The sequence below is a fragment of the Gasterosteus aculeatus genome, chromosome 6, assembly GCF_964276395.1.
Source record: "Gasterosteus aculeatus chromosome 6, fGasAcu3.hap1.1, whole genome shotgun sequence".
In the NCBI taxonomy this organism is placed as follows: Eukaryota; Metazoa; Chordata; class Actinopteri; order Perciformes; family Gasterosteidae; genus Gasterosteus; species Gasterosteus aculeatus.
The window spans coordinates 6,553,944-6,570,586 of NC_135693.1; the positions used below are offsets into that span (position 1 = coordinate 6,553,944).

The 16,643-nt window shown below is 46.2% G+C and overlaps 1 protein-coding gene across 1 annotated transcript in view; it reads right to left on the reverse strand.

The window, feature by feature from the left end:
- Positions 1–16,496, reverse strand: part of ttc7a (tetratricopeptide repeat domain 7A) — a 42,027-nt gene extending 25,531 nt beyond the window's left edge. Inside the window, exons 1-13 of the mRNA XM_040178632.2 lie at positions 16,375–16,496; positions 15,354–15,540; positions 12,826–12,989; positions 12,553–12,721; positions 10,378–10,508; positions 9,724–9,845; positions 8,696–8,774; positions 7,951–8,120; positions 5,786–5,846; positions 5,482–5,619; positions 3,519–3,602; positions 2,604–2,708; positions 542–659 (exon numbers count right to left, since the gene is read on the reverse strand). Coding sequence (XP_040034566.2) covers positions 542–659; positions 2,604–2,708; positions 3,519–3,602; positions 5,482–5,619; positions 5,786–5,846; positions 7,951–8,120; positions 8,696–8,774; positions 9,724–9,845; positions 10,378–10,508; positions 12,553–12,721; positions 12,826–12,989; positions 15,354–15,540; positions 16,375–16,431 — 1,585 coding nt within the window. The 5' untranslated portion in view covers positions 16,432–16,496. The remainder of the gene's footprint in view (positions 1–541; positions 660–2,603; positions 2,709–3,518; positions 3,603–5,481; positions 5,620–5,785; positions 5,847–7,950; positions 8,121–8,695; positions 8,775–9,723; positions 9,846–10,377; positions 10,509–12,552; positions 12,722–12,825; positions 12,990–15,353; positions 15,541–16,374) is intronic.
- Positions 16,497–16,643: the final 147 nt, after the last annotated feature.

A 16,643-nucleotide genomic window follows, 5' to 3' on the forward strand; every position in this document is an offset into this window, starting at 1 on the left:
TTTAGAGAGAGAAAGAGGCAGAACTCAGTTTACTCACTTTCACCTTTGCTTTATTTCAGATGTAAAATGTAATACAAACGCAAGCCCAAGTGGACTCTACTTTTCCTCACAATTCAAAAAAATAAAGTGTGTTTGCCAAGATAAAAGTTTTGGGATTTTATCACCCTTATTCCCTTTCTTAATGAGAAATACATGTAAAGGGCGGATTTATTTTTGTGTAGCTGTCTAACTTTTTATTTCTGAAAATGTTGAACTATTGAACTATTCTCTTAAATGTGCATTGTACGAGATTGGAAGCGTTTTGGTCGCCGTGCGACGGTCCTCTTCTCAGTCAGACATCCCTCCCGTCTATCTTCAAGTAGCAAGGAGTCGTTTGCTGCTGTGTTTATGCACCTTCAAGGTCTGACTCAACTTCAGCTAATGGCAAGAGGTTAACCTCAGGGAAAGATTGTGTTTGAGAACTGTTGACTCGTAGAGGAGTCAGGATGGGAATGTTTTCCTGTCTTTGTGTGTGTGTGTGTGTGTGTGTGTGTGTCCTTACCATCAGAGGCCTGTAAACTGTAGCACAGTCCCAGGGACAGGTAGGCCCGAGGTAGAAGTTCTCCGGCTTCTTCCCCCATGGACGCCACACTCTGCGACAGAGCCTCCGCTTCCTCAAACTGCACACGGCCACACACATCAACATGCACCCCGATTAGCCACCGAAGAACGCTGCCTTCACCGTGTGCACTTCAATGCGCGGACACCGAATCCTCCCGCACCTGAAGAACCCACCCAACGGGCACACGTGAAAGGAAGGATATTGCAGCACAGAGATGCTGATGTGGCTGAGGAGCGGGCGGGGGAGGCATTTGGCGGCGGAGGCCCGGTGCGGGTGCAGCGCGAGGACAGTTCAGACCAGACTCAAGGACGACGCGGAGTTGGCTGAAGGACACAAACACGCGCTCGTACCCACACGCGCAGCAGCAGACCTCGCAGGCTGTGTGCGCGGCGGCGAGTAGGAAAGTGTGTCTCCCTGTGTGAGGCACGGCGGGCGGGTCGGGCGGGGGCGTGGAGGGGTCAACGGCCTTCGACGGCACGCCAGCACAACAGCAAGCCAACTGCTCTTACTCCATCCTCCATCCTCCTCCTCCTCCTTTGCTTCACCCTCCCCTCTCTGCTACTCCCTCTGTCTTTCTCTGAATCCGGCCATCGCGAGCTCACAGCCCGCACACGATAGTCATTTATACACCGAGTGCATCTTAAAGAAGATTAAGTGGTTTCTTTTGTTTTGTTTTCCTCTTCCCCTTAAAGACGATCATGTGGCTGAAGTCAAGTGCAAAAAAGCTCTCAAGGAAATAATACTGTAAGAAAAATAGAAAAAAGGCAGCCCATTTACAATCTTTTCCTTCCAAAATTTGATTTATTACAGTTTTGTTTGCGTTCGTCTGCCACAAAAAAGGAGATGCTGGTTAGATAACCGTCCGGTCCGGTGGAGCTGGTCGTGGGTGATGGTGGCCCGTTTATGTAAATGCCCCACTGCACTATGGCCACAGTGTCCCATTGTGATTAAGGCTGTAAGCTCCTTAGTGTCTCATGGCCTCCCGTGATCTCCAGCCACGGACAGATGTGCTCTCTCTCCATTCGCCCTGTTAGCTCCTCTTTTTCTAATCTCTGACCCCTTTCTCTCTCTCTCTCTCTCTCGCCGCTAACACCACTGTTGCTGTTGACTTTCTCCCTCCTGCCCGGATTAGGCCGGTATCCACGCTGCCCGGGGCTTTACAGTGACGGGTATCAAACCCGAACACTAGCGCTTTTGTGTGACGGCACAGGACGCAGAAGAGGCAAGCTCACCTTTCACCTCATCACCTTGAAGCTAAAGTTCAAATGCACTTTCAGATGGAAAATGTATCTTGGCTTCTCCGCCTGTAACCCTGTGCAATGTGAGACGTTACAAGTCCCTGTTTTTTGCTGGTGACATCTTAAAGGCACACCAAAAAACTAAAATACAGATTGATTTGGTGTGAGTTGGCTCGTTTGGGGGGGGGCAAACAGATGTCTACCCTGCTCTCCTATATAATCCGCTTGTGGTGCTCAAAGCGCCAAAACAATGCTTTTGAACTTGACAACAAAGTGTGTTTCCAGAAATCATGCTGGCACGGAGGACAACGGGGGCTTTGAGCTCAACGCTAATCTAACATGCTCGAGATGACAAATGCATGCTGATGTTTTAGCCGGCCTGATGTATTTTATGCTCAACTCTTAGTTGATAGCATGTTCAATCTCGCTGGTATTGTGTTTTGAATTTCAGTCTTGGTCCAAGGAAGCCGAGGTAATCATGTGGGGATCCTGATCGAACCACTACTTTAAGGGTGGATGTGAGACTTGTGAGCAGTTTAAACTTGTCATACGTTGTTATTTCAGTATTTCTCGAGGGACAAAAAGAAAGATCTAAGGTCCCCCTTTCACAAGATTATGGCATTTTACTTTATTGACAGTTGAAATGTAGAGCAAAAACCTCTGTACATGGCTCAGCTCACAAACCTTAACTCTTGATCGTATGTGTGTGTGTGTGTAATGTGTATTGCCCTGCAAGTGCATGTGAAAGTTTAGTTAGTATTCACCCAGTGCAGTTGACCAATGCAGACTTTAGCAGCCAATAGGGGCAATGAGGGGTCCTGCGGTCTCATCCTGGCACACTCCTTAAATACAGACACAGCACCAACCCCCTGGAAGGAACACACACACACACACACACACACACACACACACACACACAGTGTGATTCATGTGCACGCTGCAGACAGTCATTATCGTGCAGCCACAGATGACATGGATCGCCTTTAAGCGAGTGCATCAAACACACATTAACCGTCCTTACACATCACTAATAGACCCGTTTAGACACACTGTCACTTAATACTTGTAGGTCAATCATTAATGGAGCACGCACACATGCGTGCACCCCCCGGTTGGCCCTAAATAGGAGCGGATCTGACGACACCGAGGCAGGCCCCTTCTCCTTCTAAGGAGCAGCCTATTTCTGGAGCTCTCCATTGATCTGCAGTGTCACTTTATCTTGTAACCCAGATCCATTTTATATTCTGTCACACACACACACACATGAACACTGAGGGAGGAGGAAAGAGAGAAGGTGGGCAAGCTATTTAAGAGAAATCCCATTTGAAGAATGTCCAAAGCCTTTCAACGATTATTTAGCAGCCGACGGATTCAACAGCATTTATTTTCTTGTCTTCTTTCCTTTGCGAAAGGGCAAAGCCTTCACTACCACGTGGTTTACGTTTATCAAGGTGGTTGAATGCACTTTCGGTGCATTCCCCATTGCAATGAATCTACTCTGCAATTGTGGAAGCCATCGGCACATCCCAGCAGACTGCTCCGTCAACCCTGCTTGTTGTACGCGAGGGCGAGGAAAGGGGTACCGGCCGGAGGAATGGCAGGAGATGGATGTCTCCTTCGGGTGTGGCGTGCCTTTGGAGAAGGAGGCTGTCGTTGGTTATAAGCAGCGATGAGCTCACCTTCCCGGCCGCCATGAGTGACAGGCCCAGCTGGTGCCAGAGGTGGAACTCGTTGAATGAAAACTTCATGGCTCGCTCCAGACACTGCGGGGGGAAATGCAGACAGACCAGCACGTCTTAGTGGTTTAATTCATGACGAATGGGATGCTCATGTGGAGGTCCGGCCAGGTTAATCCAGACTGGGCCAAAAGGAAAAGCCGGGGCTTGGAACATTATATTTAATCTCTCATCATGAACTCTTCTTGACCACAGCTTGAAATGCCAGTCACCACTCGCCACCCACTCAGCGCCGTTTCCGCACATAATAAGGTGATTGACGCGTGTGTGGACAAGCAAAGGATTGGCGTGGGGCGTCGCTCAGTTAGGTGCGTTCAGTCATGTGGAGCCAGGATAAAAGGTTCAGCTAATATTCTGATGAAATAATGGGCTCATAATAGTGAGGCTGCAGATCCTTTAACATGCAGACAAACGTGCGGATTAGAGCTCAGCGTGGCTGATTGTTTCACTGGAAATACACAAAGCTTAGAGACTGTTAAGCATGAAGGAGTACTAGTGTAGTGAGGTCAAGTCCAGAGACCGTCACTGCTGCTGCTACATGCAGCTGTTACCCTTGACCTTTTCTCTTTGGTCACTTCCTAATCATTTTTTGCTACGGTTTTTGTAATTACTTTGTGTCAATTTGTTGACACAAAGTAATTACTTTTTCTAGTTGTTTTTTGAGTACTTTATGCATTAATCTTGTGTCTTAGTAGTTGCTCGGCTTATCTTTGTGGCCACTTTGTCTCTTTTTAGCCATGTCTCCAGGCCATGTAGTTGCTTTGTGTCTCTTTGTGGTTATGCCGAGTCTCTGCATTCGTTAGGTGTCTCTTTGAGAATATCTTTCCCCCTTATATGATCATTGTAAGTATATTAGTGGTGCATTTGCAGCTGTTTTGCTTCTCTTAGTTGTCATTTGGAATCTCTTCCGGATTTGTACGTGTCTCTTTGCAAATAAACATATTATTATTAAAACATTCCAACCTCAAGATAGCGCTCGATAAAAGGTTGAGGCATTCTACTGTCCAAGTGTAATTGGCCATGTCTAATTCCTCGTGTGTCTAAAATCCTTTGGAAATAAATGTCCATGATTCCTCATTAGGAGTCAGTAACTTAGTGGAGGACCAACCATTAATGTCTCTACCATGAGCAGCTACTGACACATTAATGGACCCGTAATATCCATCCAATAATTCAACATATATGACAATACATAACGGAGAGTAGGAAAAGTCTTTTACTAATAATTGAATATTTTTGCTTTCACTTAATTGCACGATTTAAATAATTCTTCCATTTATTGCCATAAGCAAATAATCCATTATCATAATCCAACAAAATAATACCGCCTCAGTGTCCTGAAAATTTGATAATAAAACCCGGTCTTGCCTCAGACATCTCCTTGATCGATTGCTGCTTATTACAGATGGATGGCACTGCCCGGCTGACATCTAATTCTCAATAAATGTCCCACACTGGCCTCGTTTATCAGCAAACTGATCCCCTGGTCTAAGTAGAACCACCTGGATGTGTATGAGTGTGTGCGTGGGCCTCCTTGTAAGATGACTGATGCGATCTATGAATCAGTCAGACAGCTGGACTAACCTAATTTTAGCTGACCACCTTCGCCTCCGCCTCCCTAACTTCCTACATCCAGGCAAAGGTCACATTTGGGGTGTTTAAAAAAAAAGAAGAAAGGAAGAGTAAATAGAGGAGGAGTTTGGAATGAGATACATGAAGACAAAAAGTGAGGACGAAGAAGACGAACAAGAAGAAGAAAGAGACACCTAATCCCCTTGCTCGTTGTTAAGGACGTGCATTAAAAGGTTTGGCAAAGCTCCCGCTAACACATCTCATCCCCGCGCTTCTGCTTCACCACAGACCTCCGGCATGGATCGCGCGTCTCAGTTTGTGCGCATGTGCTCACCTCAGAAAGCATGCCGTACTGCCCCCTCCTGGCCATGCCGATGGTGAGCAGGTCGTAGACGGAGTTGGCATTCTGCAGGCTGGCCTCGCGAGCCTCGGCCTGGTCCGGCAGACGGCTGATCACCGCCTCGCCGCTGGCCTGGGCGGACAGAGATACCGAGTGAGGGAGAGGAGGAGGAGGAGGAGGAGGAGGGAAACTAAAGAAGGAAAATGAGTCGATGCTGAAACCGCCTTAGAGCGAGGAGCGTATAAGGGAAATGTCAGGGGAGGCACAGGGAGTGTGTGTGTGTGTGTGTGTTTCTCACCATAGACTCTGTGATGAGCAGCAGCAACACAGCCTCCTCCAGCACGTCCTGAGGACAGAAGCTGCCGGGACACAAGAAACAGGAAGTAGAACCAATAACAGGAAGTTTATCCCTCTGTCTCTCACACACACACACACACACACGCACACACAACCTGTCCACAGGTAGATTTCCAGATTGCCGGCAGTGTCGCATTTCTGTCTCGCTTGTGGTGCTGTAACACAACACGGGCCACACTGGGTGTATCGCGACACAGCACACTCAGATGTCAGACACACACACACACACACACACACAGGGTCCTTCATTTCTTCCACCACTCCCACCCTTCTCTTCGATCACATTTGTTGATTCCCCTCCCTCTCCGGGCCTGAAGGACACGTTTGGCGGACACACCGGCGTGGCCTTTTCCAAATGGGAAACAGAGGGAAGGCGTGAACAATGCTCAAGTGCAGCTATTCCTCAGGGTGAAGTCTCCTCTTCCTCCTCTCCTTCTAATCTCAGACATGGATTTAGATCTTCACTTATGAGAGTGTGGGCAGGATTAGTCATGTGAGGGTGACTCAGAATGGCTCGCAGGGCCTCAACTACAAGAGGCTGATGCAGAGACAAGGCAACAAACGCTAAAACAGCTGTGTGATACAGCTGTGTGATACAGCTGTGTGATACAGCTGTGTGTGCCTGTGCCATCCATCGTTTGTTATTTTTGTCCCGCTAAGTTACATTCTGTCACTAATAACTTGATACAATTGTTGTATTACACTGTCATGTCATGTTGTGTTGTGCTATGCTACATGTAGCACATACTTATGTGTGTTATGCTGGAGTGTTATTTTATGTAATGTTAAGTTATGCTTGTATATTTAGTCTTATTTTTCAATATGTTGTTAAATGATATTAACTTGTCATGTCTTATTGTGACATGTTATCTATTTATGTTATGTTTTCTTGTCCCGGCAGGTTATTTTGTGTTACGTGATGTCATGTTGTCATGTTATGACATGTTATATTGTTACTTGTTACTGCATCCTATTATACTATGCTATCTTATATAGTTACATAATTTTCTGCTATATAATGCTCTGATATTATCTCTTTTTTCGTTATGTAATGGAATACTGGTATTTTTTGTTGTGCATGTTGATTTCCAGGTTCAACACATTTCTTAATCAGTCACTGTTTGTTTCCTTATTTAGTATCGTGCACGGTATTCTCTATCTAATTAGTAATTAAGGTAAATATGTAAGATATGCTGTAATGATACTGTGCAAAAAACTGCAGTTTCTTGTTATTTCTTTCTATCCCTTACTGTACTTGAGTGTTGGGTGAAATTGTTATAATAACCTGAATGAGAATCGTAATCACAATTAATGATATCGATTTCGTTGCCCTATGCATGATAGGTGTGTGGCGATGGTTTTCTTAGGCTCTAAACTACACTGACGAGGTGTTTAAGATTTGTGTGAGCTTGGATTCCTTCCTGAGCACTTTCCTGGGAAAGCCTCTAACCTGACTTTCCATGTGCAAGGGCGTACTTTTACTCTGTGGAGACCTGACTCACACTCACGCCTCCCTGGTCATCACTACCGGTCTTTAGTAAAAAGAGAACCACTTGGACAAAGAGAATCGGCGCCTACTGCCAAGCGCTGCAGCTGCTGGGAGGATAACATCTCGGACATCACCGATACCACACAGGCTGAAAGTGCAACGTCGACAAAGAGGTAATTGACTCCTAGAGATAACAGCTGTGGGCACAAAGGTGAGTTGACACAAAGGAGTAACAAAACACAATCCCAGGAGGCCTCAGCCTTCTTAAATTTAGAACCCAGGTACAGCAATCCCACCGAGTACACCGACAGCTGGATCTCATGGACAATAAGGACTCGCAGAAACGCAGGTTCCATCCATCCATCCATCTTCACACCACTTATCCTGCACACAGGGTCGCGGGGGGGGCTGGAGTCCATCCCAGCCCACTTCAGGCGAGAGACAAGGTACATCCTGGATTGGTCGCCAGCCAATCGCAGGGCCAACACAGAGACACACAACCATTCACACTCACACTCACACACCTACGGGCAATCTGGAGTCACCAATCACCCTGATCCCCAGAGCACGTCTTTGAAGGCCAGATTGTGATGTAGAAATGAGAAAAATAAACCAACCAGTCCGTGCTGTAACGTTGTGGCGGTCTAACGGTGGGGTAGGTGGCGTCTTTGGAGACGGCGGCTCCCTCTCTGTGCAGCCAGGCGGAGGGTGGGGGGCCCAGCGGGGGCCAGTAGCTGTCCTCACTCACAGCACCCAGCAGCACCTCTGCCAGCTTCCTCGCTGCAGACTGAAAGGAAAACACCATGTACTCGTGTAACACCGAGCATAAAGAGCAGAGTATATAACACAGTAACATATGCATAAATACTCATCATAGTGTTAATACAACAGCAAACTATTATTTGCTATGTAACAGTATAGTGGAGTATGGTTCCCCCACATGTTAATGAACTGTTGTTTGCACTGTTTGCATCTTTTTAGCCGCCAGCTCAGCAGTCCGCCAACACTGAGAGCCAATTGGAGGCATTCCCTCAATCACAGATATGCTCTGGATATGATAATAGTAGTAACCTTTATGGTTAGAAAAATAATATTTATAATATATTAATATAATAATAATATTTGTACTCTGTGTTCAAAGCTCAGGTTCAAGTTTATGTGGATTCTTTTTAAATTGGCCTTTTTTAAACACCTGCTGGGTTAGTTTGTCTGTCAAATATCTACCTGTGTAATGTGCTGATACACATTGAATAATGAATGCTAGCAGTGCAAACTACAGTACCTATATGTGTGTGTGTGTGTGTGTGTGTGTATGTGTGGGTGTGTGAGTATGTGTGTGTGCGTACGTGAGAAACACCTCACCTTCCTGAAGCTCTGAGACCCCCGTGACTCCACAACCCTCAGCACTCTACGCAGCTGGTGAGCACCCTGCGCCAGATGACTAACACATAGACCACACACACACACACACACACACACACACACACACACACACAGTAGGCGTACACCGTGTGATGTATAGGTATGAAGGTGTAAGATTGAGGATGTGAGCAATAGCACCGATGATCTGAATGCATACCGCTCCAGGGACACCGCATGCGAGCGAAGCTCTGGAATGACTGTTGGAATGAACCCTGGGTCCCAAATATGAGAGTTTCTCATATTTTGTCCACTCTATTTATGTCAGTGATGGTAGACACTTTTGAAAAAACAGCCGCTTTCTGAATCACTTCAGGGCTGCTGAATCACACTGCATTTCGTTTCTGGGTGTATCTCATAAACTGTAAACCGACTACAGTACTATTTAGTGTGCTAGAAAATAATGCAGAATGTAACACGTGCAAAATGCAGCATGCCGAAAACACCAGGAAGTTCCACAGCATTCTGCAGCACGCGAGCCAGCACGCTTTTCTGGCTATTCTGACGCAAGATGGTGAAAATTGAGGTTCGGGATGTTATGTATGCAAGTACGTGATGTGATTGTATTTCCCAGTTCAATGCATAATAGCTGCGGAACGGACTAGAAGAAAAGTCAATGTTGTGCCAATGGGACAGCAGGGGGAGTGAGTGACAGGCCACCCTGTCCTATGGCTACACTGACACCTGCTGGTCATCAATCAACATGCATCTCCGCTTCACCGAGGTCAGGCGCTCAAAAGCTATTGTTTGACGTCTTCTGCCTCCTTTGTCTTTCTCAAACAAACGGGAAAAAAAACGTTTGCGTGATGTAAGAGGAGGTTGATCCATTACGACTTGCAGGTAATTAAAATAGAGCCAATAACCGACTGCCTGACGAACTTTGATGTTTCTTTTACTTCCCTTTACCCAGATTAAAACGCATGTACTTGTGTAGTCTTTTAGTTGTGTAGATGTGTGATGGGTGAGCTCACCCCCGCTGCAGCAGACAGAGGTAAGCACTCTGTAAGGAAGCCTGCAGGAAGTAGCCCAGGTCCACGTCCACAGGGGGAAGAAGACTGGCTTTGGCTGTCCTGGTGTGAGGCGTCGTTACCGTCTGAAAAGATACGTAACGTCACAGATTTTTTGATTTCTTGTTTCAGGTTCTTATATCTACAGTTGTTCACACACACATACACACACACACACACACACACACACACACACACACACACACACACACACACACACGTATACTCATCCACAATTTGACATTTTATTTTTGTTTTATTTTTTGTTTTAGGGATATTTAGTGTGATTATTATAAATCATCTACAATATTACAAAGTCATGTATGTATATGTCTACTTTACATATATAACAGTTTTAATATTTTATACGCGGAGGCTTTAAATAGGCCGAGGGGATTTTCCGCCTTGTGCACTCTGATATTATTTATCCCTGTTGTGTTTGTATTTATTTTAAATTGTGTGAAATACAATAAACTAAACTAAACAGTACTGTTAATGGAGATGTCAAAAATAAAATCCAAAAAGAATAAATTACAGTTAAACATAGACTTCATTCATGCAGACACAGTATGTCTTACATGTATAAATGTACATCTATCACGCTGTGTGAAAAGCCACCTTATCGAGCTCCTGCAGGTAGGACAGAGAAGCATCACAGGCCCGCAGGTAGCAGGACAGACTCTCCTCCTCCCTCTCTGACAGACGGACCCGGGACACAGAGGAAACTGTCTGGTGGTCGAGGGACAGACCTGAGACACGAGGACAGACGACACGAGATTCACACACTGGGCTCGCAAGCACGTGATGCCCCAACACATATATGCACAAAATAAAATATGAAGACTGTAATTCTTGTTTTAATTAGTAAGCGATTCATGTGAAAGGAAATATGTTATATTTGTCAATACATTATTAATTATTATGAATAATTCTTATTATAATATTATAGGCTTACATGACGCTGCCATTGTCAGATAGAAAATGACAAATATTTCAAACAATTAGCTGTTATCTTACCCGAAGTTAAAAACAACATATTAACAAAAGAAATCTCATTTCCTTCTTATTTGCAGCAAAAGAAAAACAGTATTTGTATCTCTCTTGTCTTTAGTAAGACACTTGAGATGGAATTTAAAAGACAGACAGTCTTCCAAAAAGCAAGAAACAAACCAATTTTTTCCAGAAACAACTGTTATTTGTACGACAGGTCAGCTGCTGTAAATATTTAATTTTATTTAATTTTATTTAATTTTATTTGAGACACGTGAGCCCCCGTCTTCTTATTACAAAGGCTAATTTTAGGTTTGGACCGGCGGGTTCCGTGTAGGGGGTGGGGCTCTCAAGTTTGATGCCACCCACTTGCCACTGCCACAAGGAGGATCTCGGCCTTACTGCAGAACTTTCCCCCGTTTCTCTGCATATTGGTCAGTGTAGACACACAGCGGGAGAAAGAGAGACGGGCCGTCCCGGTCCAGACGCCGGGTCTGATGTCCATTAGTGGACTCATTGGCAACAAGTAACCGGATCGAGCCGGATCGGCCTGTGAAGGACAGCAGCCTCGGGGGCCCGACGCCAGACGCCTCATCGAATAGACGGAGAGCTGCCGATAGACAGGACATCAGCGTCCAAATACTTTCATCCGACGTCGGTCCCACCACGATGCACACGCCATGAAAAACCCCTCAAAGATCCGATCCGTTCTCTCTTGAAGCATCTTGCAGAGGCAAACACGACCCGCTGTCAATTTCATTTAGAGAGACTCAAAGGAAGCACAGGAAATAACCTCGGATTCTCTCTTGAGCATGATGTCACGTCCAATTATCGGGAAACAGGCAGTGTAATCAAATGATGATGATGAGTTTAACGAGATTACCCAGAGTTCACAGGGCCACGTGCAGTGTGACGTTGTGTGGATGTCACCTGACAAAATTCTACTATTTGACGTGTCAAAATAGGCTCAGAAACGTAGGAGTTTATTTGACTGAAGAGGATGTGAAGGGGAGCTCATTCCTAAAGTGACCCCAAAATAACCAACCTACGTGTTTGGAGCTCAGACAGCTCGTGTGTGTGTGACTGTGAGTAACAGTGAGTGTTTCCTCCTCTTGTGTGACTCACAATCATTGGGCTTTTAAAGTAGCATCTGCATAGAAATCTGCCACTCGCGTTCCCTCCCACGTTGCTAGATGGCTCCAAGAATAAAACCCTCTTTTGGATATCAAGTATTGTTCTACTTATCAGCACAATGAACATTCTCTGAAAATTACTTTTTCAGCGCAAACTAAACGAATCCCTCTCAATGTGCGGCTGTGTTTCCTGTCTTTGGCGTTTCTGGGCGTCGGTCTCTATGGAAACGCAGCGACGAGGTGACTGATCGTAAGCGCGCAGTTACAAAGACAGCAGAGACAGCTGCAAAAAGACAGAAACATTGTGAGGCCAAATACCGACCTGACAAAGCTCTTTACAAAACGAGAGTGAGGTTTGCATTTCGCCAAATCGCCGACAGCCTTTCTCGGGGGGGTCGCTGACGTCCGCCAATTCCAGCTGATGCTTTCCAGCCCCGTGACATTCATCTCCACAGATTGGATTCTGCCCGTTTGCTTTCCTCCTTCTTCACTTCCAGACCCCACATAAGGTTATTGTGATTTTAGGGCCGTAACTAGTAACAAGAAAGATTCAGAATGGGGCCGTGGAGGAAAAGTAGGAGCCGCTGGGTCGTTTTGTCTTGTCACCTACTGGAAGACTACTTCAAATCCTCTGAGACGACGGCGGCCGGGACGGCGGCGTAGACGGTACCTTTGATGACAAAGGCCTCGGCCAGCAGGCGGAGGTGGTAGGTCGGCTGCTCGTCGCGCGTCAGCTCCTCGAGCCCCACCCTGGCGCACATTCCCTGGGCGTCCCGGTAGCGACCCTGCACATAGTGCACTTTGGCCATCAGCAGTAGAGCCTCGTTCAGGTACCTGGGCTGTGGGGGCGGGAGGGAGGAAAGTGGTTTGTCAAAAGGACAGTACGCCCCCCATGTATTATTTACAGTTTGGAGAAACTGAAGGGAACCCGGTTCCAACTGACGGTGAGGAGGCCTCGGCTGAGGATGGTGTTGAGGTGGCTTTTGGCCCGGCTCAGCCTGGGGTGGGTCTTCTCCATCAGAGGCGTGGAGGTGCGTAACAGGTCCATGTTGTCCTGCAGGCACTCCTCCAGCAGCGCCTCCGCCATCAGCAGCGTCCCGTAGTCATCTGGTGGATGGGATTGGACATTATTTGCGGGGTTAAAGGTCTGAGCTGCTGGGTCAGAGGTCATATGTTTCTGTTGCCAAAGCAAACCACACTCATCCATTAAAAACAACCTTTCCCACCAGCTCAGCCAGGGGAATTCAGATATTGCCCTGAATGTCTATTTAGAAGCTAAAGTTTCCGTTTCCCTCAAACTCTCCTTAAATAGCTTCAACATTGCAACCGTATGATAAGACCTGCGCGTCCACCTCCACTAAAGATATGGATGTTTACTCTTACAGTAAACCGTTCTGTTCAGACGGGCCTTCAGTCCACGTTTTCTTGTTTACACACACACACACTCCATTAAAGCCTTCCTGTTTAGGTTTTTCATTCTGCGTGTGTGTGTGTTCCAACGCTAATCTGTGAGCAGCGTTTGCGTCCCGGTAGACTCGACATATTTGCCATTTTGTTTCATCGGCACAGCCGATCTCGACCTATCAGCGAGGGGGGGGGGGGGGGGTGAAGGGGGGCGGCAGGACGTGTCTCAGCCTCCAGGAGCTATTTGATGAATTCACACAAGTCGGAGCAAAGACTGTGGGAGAGTCGGTGTTGCAATGAGTAACCCGGAGGTAAACACAGAGATCACACATTCCTGTGTGTTAAAGCAGGAGGACAGATGAAGAAGTCTAATGAGATCAAACTTTCTTTCACCTTGTGATCGCTTTGAAGGAGTCATTTTGTGACACATGGTGGAGCGAGCACCAAAACAGACAAGACAGACAAAACAGGGAGACTAGTAGGTGAACATTTCACAGCTATAAGAGTTGGTGTGAACAAAACAGAACTAAAACATTCAAGCGGAAAAAAACAGGTCTGAAGGTTAACAACAAATGTCCTCATCTGTTTGCTAACCAGTTGATTGCAGTGCAAAGGGACCACTAGCTGCAGCCAGCTCACACACACTGACCTCAAACCACAATGGCCACACATTTTGGTTTACAGTTGACTGCAGCTGGGGGAGAATTGGTGAGAGGTTGTGGAGAGGAAATACTAAGGTGGGGAATTCACCTGATGTGCCCCACCATGCCCAGACCGGAAAAATAATTTGCTTGTAGATTTAATTTCTCCACTGTGTTTGAATATTTGAAGGTTCGCTGTGGGGTTTCAGCTGTGTTGGAGTTGCAGTTTGTAGATTTATACTCTATGTACAAAGAAGAAGTGATCAGCTTTAAAACTAACTAAACTAAAATTAGCAGCTCGGCAAATCTTGAGTGGACCTCACAACACTCTGCAGGGTGTCTTTAAACGCTCCCACAATGGAACCAAACGCAGCCTATCAAATAGCCCCCAAGTGTTTGACGTCAGAGAGCAACAAATACAAACACACGTGTGACCTCGGTGTCCTGAACGCCAGCTACCGTTGTGAATGAGTGGGGTTTTTTTTGGAGAATGAACAAGTGGGCAAACATCAGCCGACAATATCACACCTCCACCAGCACCGAATGAGTCGCCCCTCACATCACCCAACTTCAAGTCATCCAAAGTTAAATCCTTCCAACTGCTACAGACTGAAAGGACGCAGTCGGGTGGAGTTATACCACTGAGCTTAATTAATATATTATTATATTATTACAACCAGTCACTAACAGCAGCTATTGGCAGCATGGCTTCACCCACATTTACTCTGCTGAGAGGGAAGGTGGAGGCAGGTGGAGGCAGGTGCATTAGCGACTTAGAAACTCTTCAAGAGGCGCAGTGATAAGTGTGTTTGCTTTGGTTAAATGGTTTGAAGGGTACAGGAAGCCACCGTAAACCTTTGTTTTGTGTAAGATATTGAACCATGAAGGGCTGGAGGGGACATGAAATACCTTCACGCGGTTGTTATGTCCACTGTAAACGTCCAGGGAGAGACAGCTTATTATTCTGCAGGACTTTCTCGGGGGAAACCGTGAACCACGTTGGTTGAGTTAAATTCTTTAACCACTCTGTCGTGTTCACCGTGCAAAGTCCAACTTGTGTACAGTGCGACCAACGCAGTGCAGAACACGTCCATCCCTGAGCCACGCGTTGGTCCCCAGAGAGTTTTATACTTAAATCACATCAAATACTCCTCGTTCTACTCATTGATGAATAATCTTTTAAAGTCACAATTTTTTTTTAAATGTTTTTATTTACTACAACTGAGAGACAACAACTTCCGGAAACTTTGCAGTCCTATTTTGGCGGAGTAAAACAGTAGTATGGAACCCTGCGAAAGTAATAATCGTTACTTTATTTTGCCTTGTGTACGTGAGTGAGGGGTTTAAAAATAAGACAAATAAAAACAATCATGGAAGCGCCAGGAGATAAACCTCAAATGTAATTTTTTTTTTCCCAACCACTGACCGTCCTCATGGAACCGCGCCGCCTTCATCTGGTCGATGATCGTCGGCATCTTGTCCCACTGGCACTCGGCCCGGCAGCGCTCCAGCTCCGCCTCCAGGCGCAGCTGCGTGAAGGAGACGCGCGAGGCCATCGGTGCTCTGTCCCGGTGGTGACTGTGCTCCCCGGACACGATGGGAGTGACCGCGGACTGCCAGGAGATATGAATGTGTAATCTTTGAGTGCGATGCGGAGGAGGCGGGAGGAGGGAGGAGGGAGAGGAGTAGGGCTGGTTGTAAAGGCACCACAGGTCATCACAGTGCAAACTTTTGTTATGAATATTATTGTTATTTCCAATATTAAACTATGCATTTTTGTTGAATTGTTTGCTGTGAAATACATTGTAGTCATTATTTAACAAGGAAACCTTTCCTGTGTGAACCCTCTTCACTTGTTATACGTCACTATCATCCTGCAGCAACTCACTATGATGCCCATTGACTGTCTTATGCATTGGGGACTAACTTTGGTAAAGGTTCGTTTCTTGAAAAAGAACATGGCATTTTCAGAGGGCTTGATCTGCAGCTGTCGGAGGTAAAAGGAGGGCAGCCACGGCCTCCACCCCCCTTTAACACTTTAACTGGATCAGGTGGAGCTTATGAAGTAATGCAAAGAAAGCTTCAGGCTACCCGGACACAGCAAAGTGCAAAAACATGCATATAAAAGACGAGATTGTTGCAGAAAAACATGTTAGAATTGCTCGGCTTGCTCCCTGATCTGGGATCAGTTACACGGGGACGTGTAATTGCACCAAGGTTTTACAAAGGGAGAAAACAGTATAAGTTGTTGTTGCAAAGGGAATGTTAACAAAGAGATGGTTTTGAAGGGGGAAACCCACACGAGTCCATCGGCATGTTGACTAAAACTAACATTTGACTCCATCCACAGCACGGGGTGTAATGCACAGGGGGAGACGGGGGGGGGGGTCACTGCGGGGTTCACATGAGAGTCTATGATTAGCTACTTCATGACATGAAATAAGAACCTCGAGCCTTCTGAACAGAGACTTAGCAGCGTCATTTTCTCTCTGGAAACTTGACATTTGTTTGACACGAATCGACGCTCGTCCTCTCCCCCCTCAGTCAGCTGCGCGGCCGTCAATGGGCCACTTAACCCCCCAGCACCTGGTGACGTTACACAAGAGTCACTGCAAAGCTTTATTCTCTGTCAAGATGGGTCCCGCTCTGTGAACTGCTTGTTCCCATGTGAAAAGTTCTCACAAATTACATCTATAGAATGCCTAGACGTATGATT